At 43.3% G+C, this 14,495-nt stretch overlaps 1 protein-coding gene across 1 annotated transcript in view; it reads right to left on the bottom strand.

The window, feature by feature from the left end:
* LOC310784501 (glutamate receptor ionotropic, NMDA 1-like) overlaps positions 1–14,495 on the bottom strand; it is a gene marked incomplete at both ends in the record, with an annotated part of 339,903 nt that overhangs the window by 218,032 nt on the left and 107,376 nt on the right. Inside the window, one exon of the mRNA XM_083645485.1 lies at positions 13,886–14,020. Coding sequence (XP_083501611.1) covers positions 13,886–14,020 — 135 coding nt within the window. The remainder of the gene's footprint in view (positions 1–13,885; positions 14,021–14,495) is intronic.

The following is a 14,495-nucleotide window of genomic DNA, read 5'->3' as shown; positions in this document are numbered from 1 at the left end:
CTCTGTCAGGTCCCCCTAAGCACACTCCCCAAGTTTGAAGTCGATCCGACAAACGGTTCTGGAGATACGCGAAGGACAGACATACAGACAGTCCTGGAATAAGTCCAAATTGCATGAAATGCGGCACCGCACTCCATTGGAGTCCGAGCAGCGCAATCCCCAAGTTTGAAGTCTATCGGACAAATGTTTCTCGAGATAAACTGCTTTATGTGTTGCCAGTAGGTGGCGCAGGAAATTGCAAAATTTGCAAGAAATTCAGCGTGCACTACTTCGAGTTCCCATGAGCACACTCCTCAAGTTTGAAGTCAGTCGGATGAACGGTTCTCAAGATAAACCACTTTTTGTGTTTCCAGTAGGTGGCGCTGTGCCGAATTGCACAAAATTCGGCATTGCTCTATGTCAGGTTCCCAGCAGCACACTCTCCAAGTTTGAAGTCGATCAGATGAATGACTATCGAGATAAAGTTTTTGTGGTGCCAGTAGGTGGCGCTATGCCAAATTGCACGGAATTCAGCTCTCTGCACTTTGTTGAGTGCCCTTAAGCGCACTCCCCGAGTTTTTAATTTTAAGTCGAAAACGGTTTGTGTTGCCAGTAGGTGGCGATATGCCAAATTGCACGGAATTCAGCTCCCTGCACTCCCTTGAGTACCCCTAAGCGCATTCCCCAAAGTTGAAGTCAATCGGACGAACGGTTCTTGAGATAAACAGCATTTTTTATGTTGCCAGTAGGTGGCGCTATGCCGAATTGCACAAAAACAGGGCACTGCACTGCACAATAGAGCACACTCCCAAAGTTTGAAGTCGATCTGACCAACGGTTCTCGATGGCATGCAGCAGATTATGCTCATCCATAAGCAGTGGTGGAAATAGCCAGGTTTTACTCTGGGAACCCTACTTACATGGGATGGGGGTTCCCGGAAGTGGCGTGGCCCTAGAGCAGTGATACTCAACTTGCGGCCCCGGGGCCAGATGCCGCCCACGACAGGGTGCAGAGTGGCCCCCCAACCATTTCCTAATAATTTCACGTTAGTTTTCATTGTGAATTAGAATCTAATTCACAATAATAATGTGAAAATATAGCCGCAAGCGGCAATGGCAGGGGTTCAAGCCTTGCGCAAATTGAACACCTAATAGTCCTTGAGGCAAATTTGTAGAGCACGTTCGGGTGAACATGTGGAAGAAAGTTGCTTTAAAATTTGAGAAACAGCCTGGGAGTTACAAACGGGTGTGAAGTTACGGCATATTTTGTGTTAGGCCTCGCCCACTTTTTACGTCTGTGGCGCCCCCTTTTGGACAAATTGTGATATAGCCTGTCAGAAATGCCATTCCAGATGAGGCTGAGAAGTTTGCAACCGATTAGGCGAATGGACTTGATTTACCGCTATTACATGCTTACACAATAGACCCTGCCCACTTTGATGACAAAACTTCAGATTTTGACTAGGACATCCTCCTTGATATATCTGCCAAGTTTCACGATCATTGGACAAACAGGTGCGGAGTTATGGCCTTCTTTGTGTTGGGCCCTGCCCATTTCTGGCGTTTATGGCGCCCCTTTTTGGTCGAATTGCACAAGATTTGACAGACATGGTCAGTGATGATCTTCGAAGATCTCCAGCAAGTTTCGTGAAGATTCCTTAATTGGTCATGAAGTTATGACAATTTAGCTGAGAAGCCACGCCCTCTCACAACTTTAACGATTAATATCTCCGAAACGAAAGTAGATTTCAAAAATCCAAAAATCAGGATTATAGCGCTTAGTCCATAGATGCTTACTGGCGATTTTGGTCCAAATCGGTCAAACGCTCTAGGAGGAGATGTGAAAATGTGTTTTCCACACTTTTCAAAATATAAAAAAGAAAATTCCAGACGGACCTTAAGGGTCCATGAGGCAAATTTGTAGAGCAGGTTCACCTGAACATCTGGAAGAAAAAGTTTGAAAATCAGAGAAACGGCGTGGAAGTTATGGCCTTTAACGTAAAACCTTTTAATTATAGCGCCACCTTCAGGCCGATTCAAAAAACCTTTCTTGAGCAGAAATTAGCACCCAATATCTGTCATTGTGCCAAATTTCAGGTCTCTACCATTTACCAACTCCCGGGAATTTGCGTCGAGGCAGATGAACAACAACGACAACAACGACAACGAGAATAATAATAAACCAGCACAAAAACAATAGGGTTTCAGCCCCTTCGGGGGCTTTATTACCCCTAATAAAGTTTGGCTGAGCTCGAGTTAAATTGTCAAATACCGCCGTCTGCTCGCTACCCAGGCACTTATGTATGTACTTAACCTAACTAACTTAACCTAACTATCCGGTGTGCACAACATTGTCAGACTAAACTCCGGCTGACACCCCAAAAAACTACAATCCGCTACAGAAAAATGTATATTGTTTGTTTATTAACTGGCCCCTGGCCTCCTATCATTTCACAAAAGGGGCCCCCGGGCAAAGCAAGTTGAGTATCCCTGCCCTAGAGGATACTATCTCTGAATGCGTGACTCATTATAGCCTACCATTATAGCCACATAAAAAACTATTATAAATCTCACTTAACTAAGATCACTTTGCTCTACTGATTATTTCCCCTTGATTGTATTCATGACAGACTTGTAAATGCATATTTGGACAGGCACATACATAGGAGATTTCTTCACCCTCTGCTCTTAATTGGAACCTGAGGAGGGATGCTGCCTCTGTGTTTACTTTCTCAGTTAGTGTCAACAACGCTACTTAAAGCTGGGACTTAGGGCTCGAAGGAGCAGAACTGAAGACAAATATTGAAATATTGAATGTGTTTCGCGTCCGAATCACACGAAAACAGGGCACTGCACTCCCTCAGGTCGCCATCAGCGCACCCCCCGAGTTTCAAGAGTCAATCCGACCAACGGTTGTGGAGATACGCGAAGCGAAGGACAGACAGACAGACAGAGAGAGAGACAGACAGATATACGCCATCGTCATTATAGTGTAGATTATAACATACTAAGCATATAAATATTGGGACATTGCACAAATATGACCAGCTAGCTACCGTGAAACATTAACATTTTATTTTACTCCGACAGCAGTGTGGATCTTGGGTGACGGTTGGGTGAGTGTGCCATGCTGCTGAGAAGGCCTTGGGGATCAGCTTCAGGTGGACTGCGTTTGAATGGTATTTTTCTTTTCTCACGTCCTCAAATGAAGTTCAGCAACTGCACCAGATGTCATCATCCACTGTGCCTTTTACCCACAAGTCTTTATATCCACATTATTGATGGTTATTTATAAAAAAAAACAAAAAACATTGTGTAAAACAATTTGTGAAAGCACCAATAAGGAAACCTCTCTTTGCATTTCATTTTGATTGGTGTTTTAATAAAATTACTTTGTATGTTTCTATGACTAGTGACAACTAGGAAATATCACCCAAGGAAATACCAACAGATACACCATACAGATTCTTTGTCATTGTAAACATAAATGAGGGAACAGAGACATGGGGCTCTATTTTTCCCCTAGCCTTAGGCGACAAACTGGCCTTAAACGCAAAAAAACACGATTTACGCCTGCCTACCGCTGACTCGGGAACATAAGGTCATGTTTTTACACGCCGAAATGCACTTTATGCTGAAGAGGCGTGGCGCAGTGCCAGAATAGGCCAGAATGGGAATTTCGTCCGTAAATACCAGCCTAAAGCGATCTTCCCAACTGGCGTTAATTTTGCGGTTAACGCTTTTCAAAACCAGGCCTTATTCTGAGTTATCATTGCATTGTAATGTTTGTTCAATGTTAACTGAGTAGCTTGTATTATTATGTTTTTCTCTTGAGGTGAGATCTTTATATAAACCCGTAGTGGGTTTCTATCTCACCTGCACGTTTTTTTCTCCAATGTTGTAAACATTTTTTATTTTGTTTCTGTTTTTCTTTAACGTGCAAATAAACATAAACATGAACATATTCAGTGCGCCGGCTCCCCTACCAAACGCCACACACAGACATACATTTGCATCTCTCCCAGCATGCATTGAGGCTTAATACATTTTGACAAGAAAAAGCAACCAAATCAGCCTAAGTAGGCTAAGTGGTAGATAGAAATAATATTTATGTTAACACAACATACAATTCTAGAACATTTCAATATTGGACAAAATAAAATGTAAAAATCAAAACACAACCCTATGTGAAACATACATGTAATCCAGGTCGTATATATATCCGTCGCAAATACGTGTTATAGTCGAGTGACAACCGTAACACGGTTGTAATGTGATGTCTGCTCCAACAAGACTTAGCTTACTTGACACATACTTTTTCAATAAAAACACATTTATGCCATGACTTTACATAATGTAGGTGCATCATTTAGCCTGTGCTGTGATGTGCAGGAGCAGCAGGTAGCCTACAAGTTATAAAACTAAGCCTGCCCTGAATGAGCCGAGTGGGGGTGCTTGTTCACTATTGTGAAAGTTATGTGTTTACAACATATAAAGATCATGGGAGTGGATGGTATCAGGAATGTCACCGATAGTTAACGTTCTATATTGTACAGGGAGACCATTGATTGATTGATTGATTGATTGCCTTTATTAATCCCACAGTGGGGAAATGTACTCGTTACAGCAGCTCTCACAAGGAAGACATAAAAACAGCTCTAAAAATAAACACAAAGATAAGTCCAATACACACACTAAAAGATAAGAACAGCAACAGTATACCAACAACAACTAACAATAGCAACAGCAGCAAAAACCATTAGAATGTTAAAGTGCAAAACTATAAAGTGCAAAACTATAGCCAGGAGCACACAATAACAATAGTTACCAATAAAAACGACAACAACAACAGTGCTATATTGTGCTGAACTATTATTGGATGTTAAAAAGTCTGACAGCCGTAGGGACAAAGGATGTGTGGTAGCGCTCCTTCTTACACCGTGGGTGTATCAGTCTGGCACTGAAGGAGCTGCTTAAGGCACCCACAGACTCATGCAGGGGGTGAGAGGAGATGCCCCTGATTGTCGTCAGCTTGGCAAGCATCTTCCTCTCACTCATCACTTCAATGGGGTCCAGAGAGCAGCCCAGGACCGAGCCAGCATTTTTAACCAGTCTATTCAGCCTTTTCCTGTCCCTCTCAGTGATCCCTCCTCCCCAGCAGACCACTGCATAGAAGATTGCAGAAGCCACAATAGTGTCATAAAAAGTGCTTAACAGAGACCTGCATATAGAGAGCTGCACCCTCGCGGGCCCCTCGGGCCTGCCAATACGGGCCGAGGCCGGGCTTGTTTTTTCTTTTTTTGAGTGCCAATGACGTCGAACGACGTCAAATCAAATAGTAACGTAGAGTGCCAATGACGTCTAAAGACGGCAAATGCGTTTTTTGACGGTGGGACGTGGATCAAAGCCTCATGCATCTCCTGTAAAAATATTGGAGCTATTGAAGGTGTATAACCTATTTTACGGACCCATTAGGTGGCGACAGTGCTCTCCAGATTAGAGAAAGTTGAGGAAAAACAGCAGAAAAAGCCGTGATGAAAGAGAAACCGATGCATGAGCCAGAGCGGCACAGATTGCTCTGGCTGGAGCTAACGTTAGCTGCGAACAGCAGCCAATCCGCTCCCACAACTGAGCCCCTCTGTCTCTGCTGCGATAGTTTCTCCACACGATTAGCCGCCAGAAAAGAAAACCAAAGCCAAACCATTCTCATGAGAATGGTTTCGGTGTCGCGCTGGGAGCCGGCACACAAGGCGGAGCGCTCCGAAAATAGAGTGGGTGCAGCGCACTTTGAAACGCGCAGCAGAAAGCCTAGAATCGGACGCAGCTTCATCCCAGCTCACAACCGAAACCCCAGAAACGCAGACGAACTCAGCGAGCCCAATCCAGACTCCCCCGACGAGCGGCCGCCATCCGAACGTGGATCCGCAGGCAGCAGAGCCTGCCATAGCAGGCAGCAGAGACTCGCCTGACACACGCAGCAGAGCGAGCAGAGCCACCAGAGACACTCCCACGGAGGAGGAGTTTGGAGTTGAGGGGGGTGGAGGTGCTGTTTTATTGAAGGAAATTACTGTTCAGATGTTTCAGGTCAGAAAATATTAGCTTCAGAGTCAGTGATTTGCTTGAAATGCTTCATTTCACAAAAGGCTCATTATCTCAGCTTCTAGATGGAAACGTCTGTTTTTGGTGAAATCAACCTATCTTCTCCGGCTGATAACTAAAGAACGGAAAATGATATCAATAAACTTTTTTTTGCTGATGATAGAAGAGAGTCTCATCGTTCTTTGTGTGTGTTCGGTGTTTACATAGTAATATCACACAATATTCTGTGGGCCTCGAGAAATCACTGAAAACGCTCTGAAACTCTGGCACTGGGAGCACCCGTTTTCCAAAAGTGGCTGGCACTCAATGAGTTAAAAAAATAGCAAGAATTAGGGGATACATGTCCAGACAGGATCTAGAAAAACTAATTCACGCCTTCATTTATAGTAGGTTAGACTACTGCAATAGCCTTTTTTCTGGTCTCTCCAAAAAAGAACTTAGGCAACTTCAACTCATTCAGAATGCTGCTGCTAGAGTTCTAACAAAGACTAAGAAAGCTGATCATATCACTCCAGTTATTAAGTCCTTACACTGGTTGCCAGTGTGTCAGTGTGATTTTAAAATACTGTTATTAGTCTATAAATCACTTAATGGCCTAGGCTTAAAATACATAGCTGAATTGCTCCCACGCTACGAACCGTCTAGAACTCTTAGGTCAACAGGGTCCAGCTTATTAACTGTCCCTAGGATCAAATCAAATCATGGGAAGGCTGCATTTACCCACTATGCTTCTGCTAGCTGGAACAAATTGCCTGAAGACCTCAGATCTGCCCCAACCTTACTTACTTTTAAAAATAGACTAAAGACTTTTATGTTTACCGTCGCTTTTAACTGCTGACAGCTACTATGCAAACCCAATGAGTCCTCTATAAGTTTTTAGCTCTTTCTGCAACTGCTGCGACTGTTGCTTAATGCACTTTTTATACTCTTTTTTAAAGTTTTGTTGTGATGCTTTTAAATGTCCATTTTATTCTCTTCTTTTCTTTTCTTTTTCTGTCAACCATTTTATGTGAAGCTGCTGCTTAATGAAGTTGCTTAATGCACTTTTTATACTCTTTTTTAAAGTTTTGTTGTGATGCTTTTAAATGTCCATTTTATTCTCTTCTTTTCTTTTCTTTTTCTGTCTGGTAGCACTTTGAATTGCACTTTGAATTGCTTCTGTGTATGAAATGTGCGATACAAATAAACTTGACTTGACTATATTCAGTGTGTGTGAAAAGGATAATATTATACACTCAGGTAAGCATACTAACACAGATGGTCGTCTGGCTGTTAGCAGTTAACGCTAAACGTTAGTTGACCACCGACAACAGCATTCACTCACGGAAAAAAGGTATGGTTACTACAACGCATCGCAAGAAGGCATATTTATGGTCCAATATTTGGATAAAATTGACAAAAAGACCACAACACCACAAACACGAACGGTAGTATGGCAGTATGGCCGCCTGTCACTCAACCGGGACACGCCCTTCATTATGCATAACTTTAAACCCTTATCAAATGTAAATGGATGAGTTATAAAAGATATGACCCCCTACAGTTGTTATGAAAAGGTGAAATTAGCTATATAGACCAAAACCGTGTTTCGGTCCAGGCTATAAAGATGTTTAATTACTGTTACAAAGTGGCGCATTTTAACAGGAACGACGGGACTTCTGACTCCTGCCTCAAGTGGCCATTCGAGGAATTAGAGTGGAAAGTGGGTGGAGTTGCCCCTTGGGTGCTGTACACAGCGGTTAGTTTGGTTAATTTGCACACAGCGCATGCGCTCTACTGATGACTGCACACAGCGCATGCGCCACATGGCAAACAAGGAAGTAACTTCGGTTATTCTTTGTTTAGGTCTTGGTGTGTGGGTTTACTACGAAAATGACAGTTTAACGTAACTTTGGATTATTATTTCATCACGTGGTGAGTACATGACATGTACATGAGTGTTTTTGGTAAATGTGCATTTTGGGCAACTGAACGGGAGTAGGTCAAAATCCCATACTCCCATTGTAGCGCTAAGCTATTAGCAGTGAGGGCTCTCGCAGCGAGTTTGTACTGCACACAGATTGAAAATAAAGCCATGTACGTTCTAGTTTTAATATAGGCAATATGGCAAATGGCCTAAACTCCCAAAAAGTTGGCCTATACCTTTAAACGTTAGGTAGTTGCATAGAACCCTGAACTACTGATATCAAGATCGCAAGAAACTGAGTACCGGTATATCTTTGGAGGGTCAGGGTGACAGATACACGATTTCAGATGGACAAGCCCGTCTTTATTGTCACACGATTACACATCAACACATGCACGGACGGCCACAACACACACATGCTGACGGTGGCCGGTGAAATTTGTCCTCTGCATTTAACCCATCCTGGCTTTGTCCTTTCCTCCGGGGGGCAGGCCAGGAGCAGTGGTCGCTTTCTCGTACAGCGCCCGGGGACCGACTTCGGATGTTGTCATCACTGGTCGGATGACGATGACGATCTGATCTTCTGCATGTTTTTAATGGGGGGGGGGGGGGGGGGTTATATACGGAGGAACCCCCCTGGGGGAGCACGGGGAGAACATGCAAACTCCACACAGACAGAAAGGCCCTTACGACGAGATACCCCACCTGGGCAGTAGGCACTGAAGATATGGGGGGGAACACAACCACAGCGCCCACAGTGTCCCAGGCGAGAATCGAACTCAGGACCTTCTGACTGCGAGGCGACAGCTCTACCACTGAGCCACCGTGCCCCCACAGTGAAGTTTCCAGCACAAAGACTGTTCAAAAACCATCAAAATGGACAAAAAACTGCACAAGCAAATGCAGGTGTATGGAAACAATCTGGCAAGATTCAGTACGTTTACATGCAGAGTTAAGTCGAGCTATGGTTATAGCTTGATTAGGCTATTTACTCGGACTACTGTATTGTCCCAGTATACAAACACGGGTGGGAAATATTCTTTTTTTTTATAGAATCATGTTGCCTCCGCTACGATAGGTGGCGATATGCACTCTTTCCCCGCAGGCTCCGCCAATTCTGACAGCTGGTAGCATCAAGTATCTTAATAATGCAGCTATTTCATTAAAAAAGATGATATAATTACACAAACATTTCCCCTCAAAACGATCACTTCTGGCCCGTAAGATGAAGGAGGAGAGCGGCTGGGAGACAACCCACAATGCCTGAGCCTCCATGCACCGAAGGGTCTTTCAATGCTGCGACGTAGCACTGGCTCTATTGCAGCGGATTGGGAGTGATCAACCCTTCCGCGGGCAACGTTGCAGACAGAGTAGGAAGGCTGATCCGTAGCGGCTGCTTCCGGGACGCGGGTCGGGGTCTTAATCGGCCTCGGCCGGGTCTACTGGGCGAGGGTGTATGATGTTGGAATGACCCGAAACACCTTGCGACCCCAGCCAACATCACTGATGACGCGTCCCAGCGCATGCTGAAGTATGTATATTTTGAACATTAAAAGAAAATATTTTTTCTAGACACAGATTTAGCTCTACATCAACGAACTACACATTTAGCTTTAGATAATCGCTCCCTGGCTGCTAACATAACAGTTTTAAGTTCGACTTCCAGGTCAATCGCATTATCTGGGTGTATTAGTCGGACTTTTATAACTTCGATTTCAATCGAGCTAACATGTTTAACATGGATTTCAACTGTGGACTTTGGACTTTCTTGACATGCATAGTTATCTTTTAACTTGACAAAATTTACATGTGGACCTCAAGGCACAATTCAAAAGGGATCAAGAAAACGGTTGACTCTCGCCGTTCACCACCATTCATATTTCTTAAGACCTTGGTACGCATGGTGAGGCAGGAAGTGACATCCACTTTGGCTCTCTATAATCCGTCTATGGCGATATGGGAGTGCTGCAGTATTTTAGAACTAGGACACAGGGAGCCGATAACTCTCCGTATATTATTATTCCATCAATATTGTAACGCTGAAGAGAAGCTTCCTGAGATCACTCGGAGTACTCCAGAGACTAAAACATACATGACTGTGTTCTGACATGTGTCTGACCCTGTTTTCAAAGCAGCGCCAGTAACGACTTTTGATTATTATTGATTAATCATCTTTGTTTTGAACATCTAAAAAGGAGTAAAAACACCATAAAAGCAAAAAAGATCAATATAACAAAACAAGAATAATACAAGCAACATAAATTGAATATAACAATCACAATTACAATTACAATTATTTGTTGTCAGAACCTCCATGAACGCTGACCCACAATAACTGCCTAGAAAGCACGATTATGTGGAGATGAGACATGTGCAGGAGAGCCTGACTGAGACGCTCTGGGTGCCAGCTAGGTGGGAGGAATGGAGAGGGTGGTCGTGCGCACACAACTCCACGGTGATTTATTGTTTTCATCGATGCATGTGGAGACGGCTCATAAGTGTGCATTCTGTCACTCTGCCAATGAGGCTATTTTTTCTTATGTTACCCGTTTAATTCCTGCGATCTAACAACTGCGTGTTACGCTGTGTAAATTCAAAGTGTCACTTTGATCTTAAGTTCCACGGACAGTTATCCTATGCGCAAAATAAAGAGACTGTCTTTTTTATTCTTTTATTTTTGCGGAAGGTATCGGGTCTTTTCAAATCAAAAGGCTCAAGTCCAAGTGAAGTCACGAGTCATTGGTGTTCAAGTCCAAGTCAAGTTACAAGTCTTTGTTGATTTTCTCAAGTCGAGTCTATAAGTCATTAGATTTGTGAATGTGACTCGAGTCCACACCTCTGCTATTATCATTATAGTATAATCATCACTATAAGCGGATTCCACTGTAGTAGGCTATAATATAGATATAGAATAATAATATAATATATAGGAATTACAAGATGCAATACAAGATATAGCTTACCATAAGTACCAAATCAATATAAGATACAATACAAGAATTATAGAGCTATAGGATCTATAATTTATAGAAACATTTGCCTGTGATTAACTGGACTGGGGGGGTGAATAGTGTGACAGAGTCTGACTCTCAAAATATGATCAAGCTCGTGTCTAGCACAATCCAAACCTTGTCACAATAACACAGAACGTCTTTGTTTTACTTGTTTAACAAGCTGAAGCATATGCTCTGCCTGTAATTCAAGAGAAGTCTGCCTTTTCATTTCATATTTAATTTTAGTTCAATTCAGATGATTGAAACTGGATTAGCATGGCCCCAGTTTAATTAAAAGTTATGACCAGTTTAACTAAAAAGCATATGTGCCTGTGATTCCTTTTTATGTCATATTAGTTAAATTCAGACTATTGAAACTGGATTAGCATGACCAGGTTAACTTGTTTTATTATTATTATTATTAACTTGTTTAAAAACATATAGGCATGTAATTCAAGATAAATCTGCCTTTTATTTCATATTTCATACAGTTCAAATAAGACTTTCTGAGCATGACCAGTTTGACTTGTTTAAATTTAAAAACATATAGGCCTGTAATTCAAGTCTGCCTTATTTCAATTGGTTTTTAGCCCTAGTTGCACTTCTGTTGCACTTTTTTGTTCATTTGAAGTTTATAACAGTGCATGAAGGCATTGTGTATTAAATTAATGCGCTATTTGTTGTGCAATAAATTTGAGTGGTTTAAAAAAAAATCTGAAATTTGGGTCGCGACTTCATGACAAGCAAAATAGTGGGTCCTGAGGCTACACCAGTTGAGAACCACTGCTTTAGAGGCCATATCGCCCAGCCCTAGTAGCTATATACTGTTGGAGAAAATGAAGCAATCCAGTCTGTCCAAACTTTCGCCAATCTAATCTCATCATGACCTGCAGGGAATAGGCTATATTTTGCTAGCCGATGTGTTTAGAAGAACATTTTCAGTTTGTTCAGACAGTCTTGCTGTAGTGTAGCTTTATATTTTACATGCTTGCTATATTTTAAAATGCTGTGAGATTGTTTGGGGAGCATATGAGTGCATGAGGCAGGCACCGCGCGGGAAGTGGGGAGCTGCCGGGGCTGCAGCCCCCCCTGGTGGCGGCTGCAGCCCCTGCACCTTTCTGACGCAGCCCCCCTCAGCCCCCCTGGATTTTCACTTGCCGATAATTTTAAAAATGAAAATGTTGAATTCAAAACATAAAACATAGTATAAACTCTTTTATAAATATGGTTAGAATGTTTTTTAAAGAGACTATGAAAATATATAGCCTATTTATTGAGGAGTGCTTTATAATTAATATTAATATTAATTAATATTTTTCATCCAATTTTTATCCCCCATTAGTGCTAATATTTTTATTTATTTATCCTCGTTGCTGCTCCACCCTCTGCCGATCTGGGGAGAGCCGAAACTGGCCCCATGCTTCCTCCGAGACATGGGCAGCCGCTTCTTTTCACCTGACAGGGAAAGCTTCACCGGTACATAGCACGTGGGAGGATCACGCTATTCCAACGAGTTCCCCTCCCTCCAAACAGGCACCCCAAACGACCAGAGGAGGCACCACTTCAGCGACCAGGATATTGAATGTTTTGGTGTGGGGTTCCTATATGAAGGAAACATGCAAAACAACATGCAAACTCCACACAGAAAGGGCCTTTTGACGACCCCACCCGGGCAGTGGGCACTCAAGGACATGCGGACGGGCACGCACTCCTTCAGTGCTCACAGCGTCCCATGGTGGGAATCGAACCCAGGACCTTCTAGCTGTGAGGCGACAGCGCTTAACACTGCGCCACCGTGCCCCATTGAGGAGTGCTTTTATTGTGAAATTCCTCCTCATGGACCGGATCTTCCAAATCCACTTCACGTCTGTGACTTGACACGTAGCAGCAGCAGCAAGCAGGAGAATGTATCTGATTCCCCGCCAGCAGTAATGTAAACATTTCAGAAAAGTAAAGTGAATGCTGTTAGTTACCAAAGTTACAGAGGACACCACGCCATGTTAATTACCAGCGTTACTGAGAACATGCCAGGCTCGGCAAGTGCCACACAGAAGGAAAACAAGTAAGTGGATCACTCGGTAATATTTTGGGCAATTTAATTCTGAGCATGTCAGTATATTTGCTGCAGTAGCCTAGGTGTAGATGTCAGATCATATCAAATGAGAGTTTTTGTAGGCTACAGTGTGTAAAAACATGGTAGGTGTTGTTGCAATTATGCTGACCGTGCTGTAATATTAGGCTATTCCATGCAAGTTTTACACATATGGCTATAACACGTATTTACGAGGGATATATATACCCCTATTGTAGTATGTGTGAATACACTTAGGGTTTAATTTCATTTCATTTGATTTTGTCCAATATTCAAATATTCCAGAATTGCATGTTGTGTTAAAAATAAATACGATTTCTATCTAACACTTTTTAGCCTGATTTGGTTGTTTTCTTCTAAAAAGTTATGCCACAATGCTTTCTGGGAAGTATGCAAACACCACTGGTGTTTGGTAGGAGAAGTGGGGGGAAGGGGTGGATGGGAAGAAGGCAGCAAAAGGGCAGGTCCATTCAGCGCTCGCGTGCACGCACCTTGCGCATGAAGCGCAACATAGTTTTCATTGACAAAATTAACACTGCTTTCATAAAAGATGCTCCAGTGTATCCTATGCTAAACGAGCTGAGTGAGGAAGCGTTGAAGCAGCTTTCTTAGCATTTACAGAATTCAGTCATTTCATTCAGTTAGGAACAAAAAAGACTATTCCAACGCAGCCCTCATAGCTGCAGCTCACCTGCCTGCTTGATGAACCTGATGATGATGATCATAGTGATGGAGAGGAGGGGGTAGGTCTACTGCAGCTGGTGATGATGATGATGGCGGAGGTGATGATGATGATGGTGGAGGTGATGAAGGCTACCTTGTCAGAGTAGATGGACATGCGTGTGGTCAGGCCGACCACGGGGATGCGGTAGAATCCGGCAGTGTAGGAGACGGGCGTGGGCGTCAGGTGGTCGTTAGACTGGGGTGGGTGGCTCACCAGGATGGCATACACCTGCAGAGGAGGGGGAGGAGGAGCAGAAGAAGAAGAAGAAGAAGAAGAAGAAGAAGAAGAAGAAGAAGAAGAAGAAGAAGAAGAAGAAGACTTGCTTTACTTAGATGTTATTGTAAAACAGCTCGTGGCCTCGCTCTCTCTCATTTTGGGCTGGACCGCACCAGGCCAGCCCTACAAACCCTAAGGGCCCTATCTTCGTACAGCGCTATCGTTTGCGCTGCGTTTGCACGCCTCTTATTGCTATCTTCCCAGCGTCTTAAGCTATCGTCTGCCTCCACCGTCCAGTTTTGCACTGGGATGACACAGGTGTAGGTGTGGCCCAGGCGTGTCCGTGGGCCTCTAGCCTATGTCTCGCGCAAGTGTCATTTAGCGCTGTGGGGAAGATACCGTTGGTATCTGCCGAGCGCAAAGAGAGGTTTGGGCGTTGCCTGTTCCAAAATATGCGTTCCAGCGCAATGTGTTAGAAAAAGGGCCT

The sequence above is a fragment of the Poromitra crassiceps genome (genome assembly GCF_964638095.1).
Source record: "Poromitra crassiceps genome assembly, chromosome: 10".
Classification (NCBI taxonomy): Eukaryota; Metazoa; Chordata; class Actinopteri; order Beryciformes; family Melamphaidae; genus Poromitra; species Poromitra crassiceps.
Note: the sequence above shows the minus strand (reverse complement) of the source record. Positions and strands in the feature narration are given on the sequence as shown.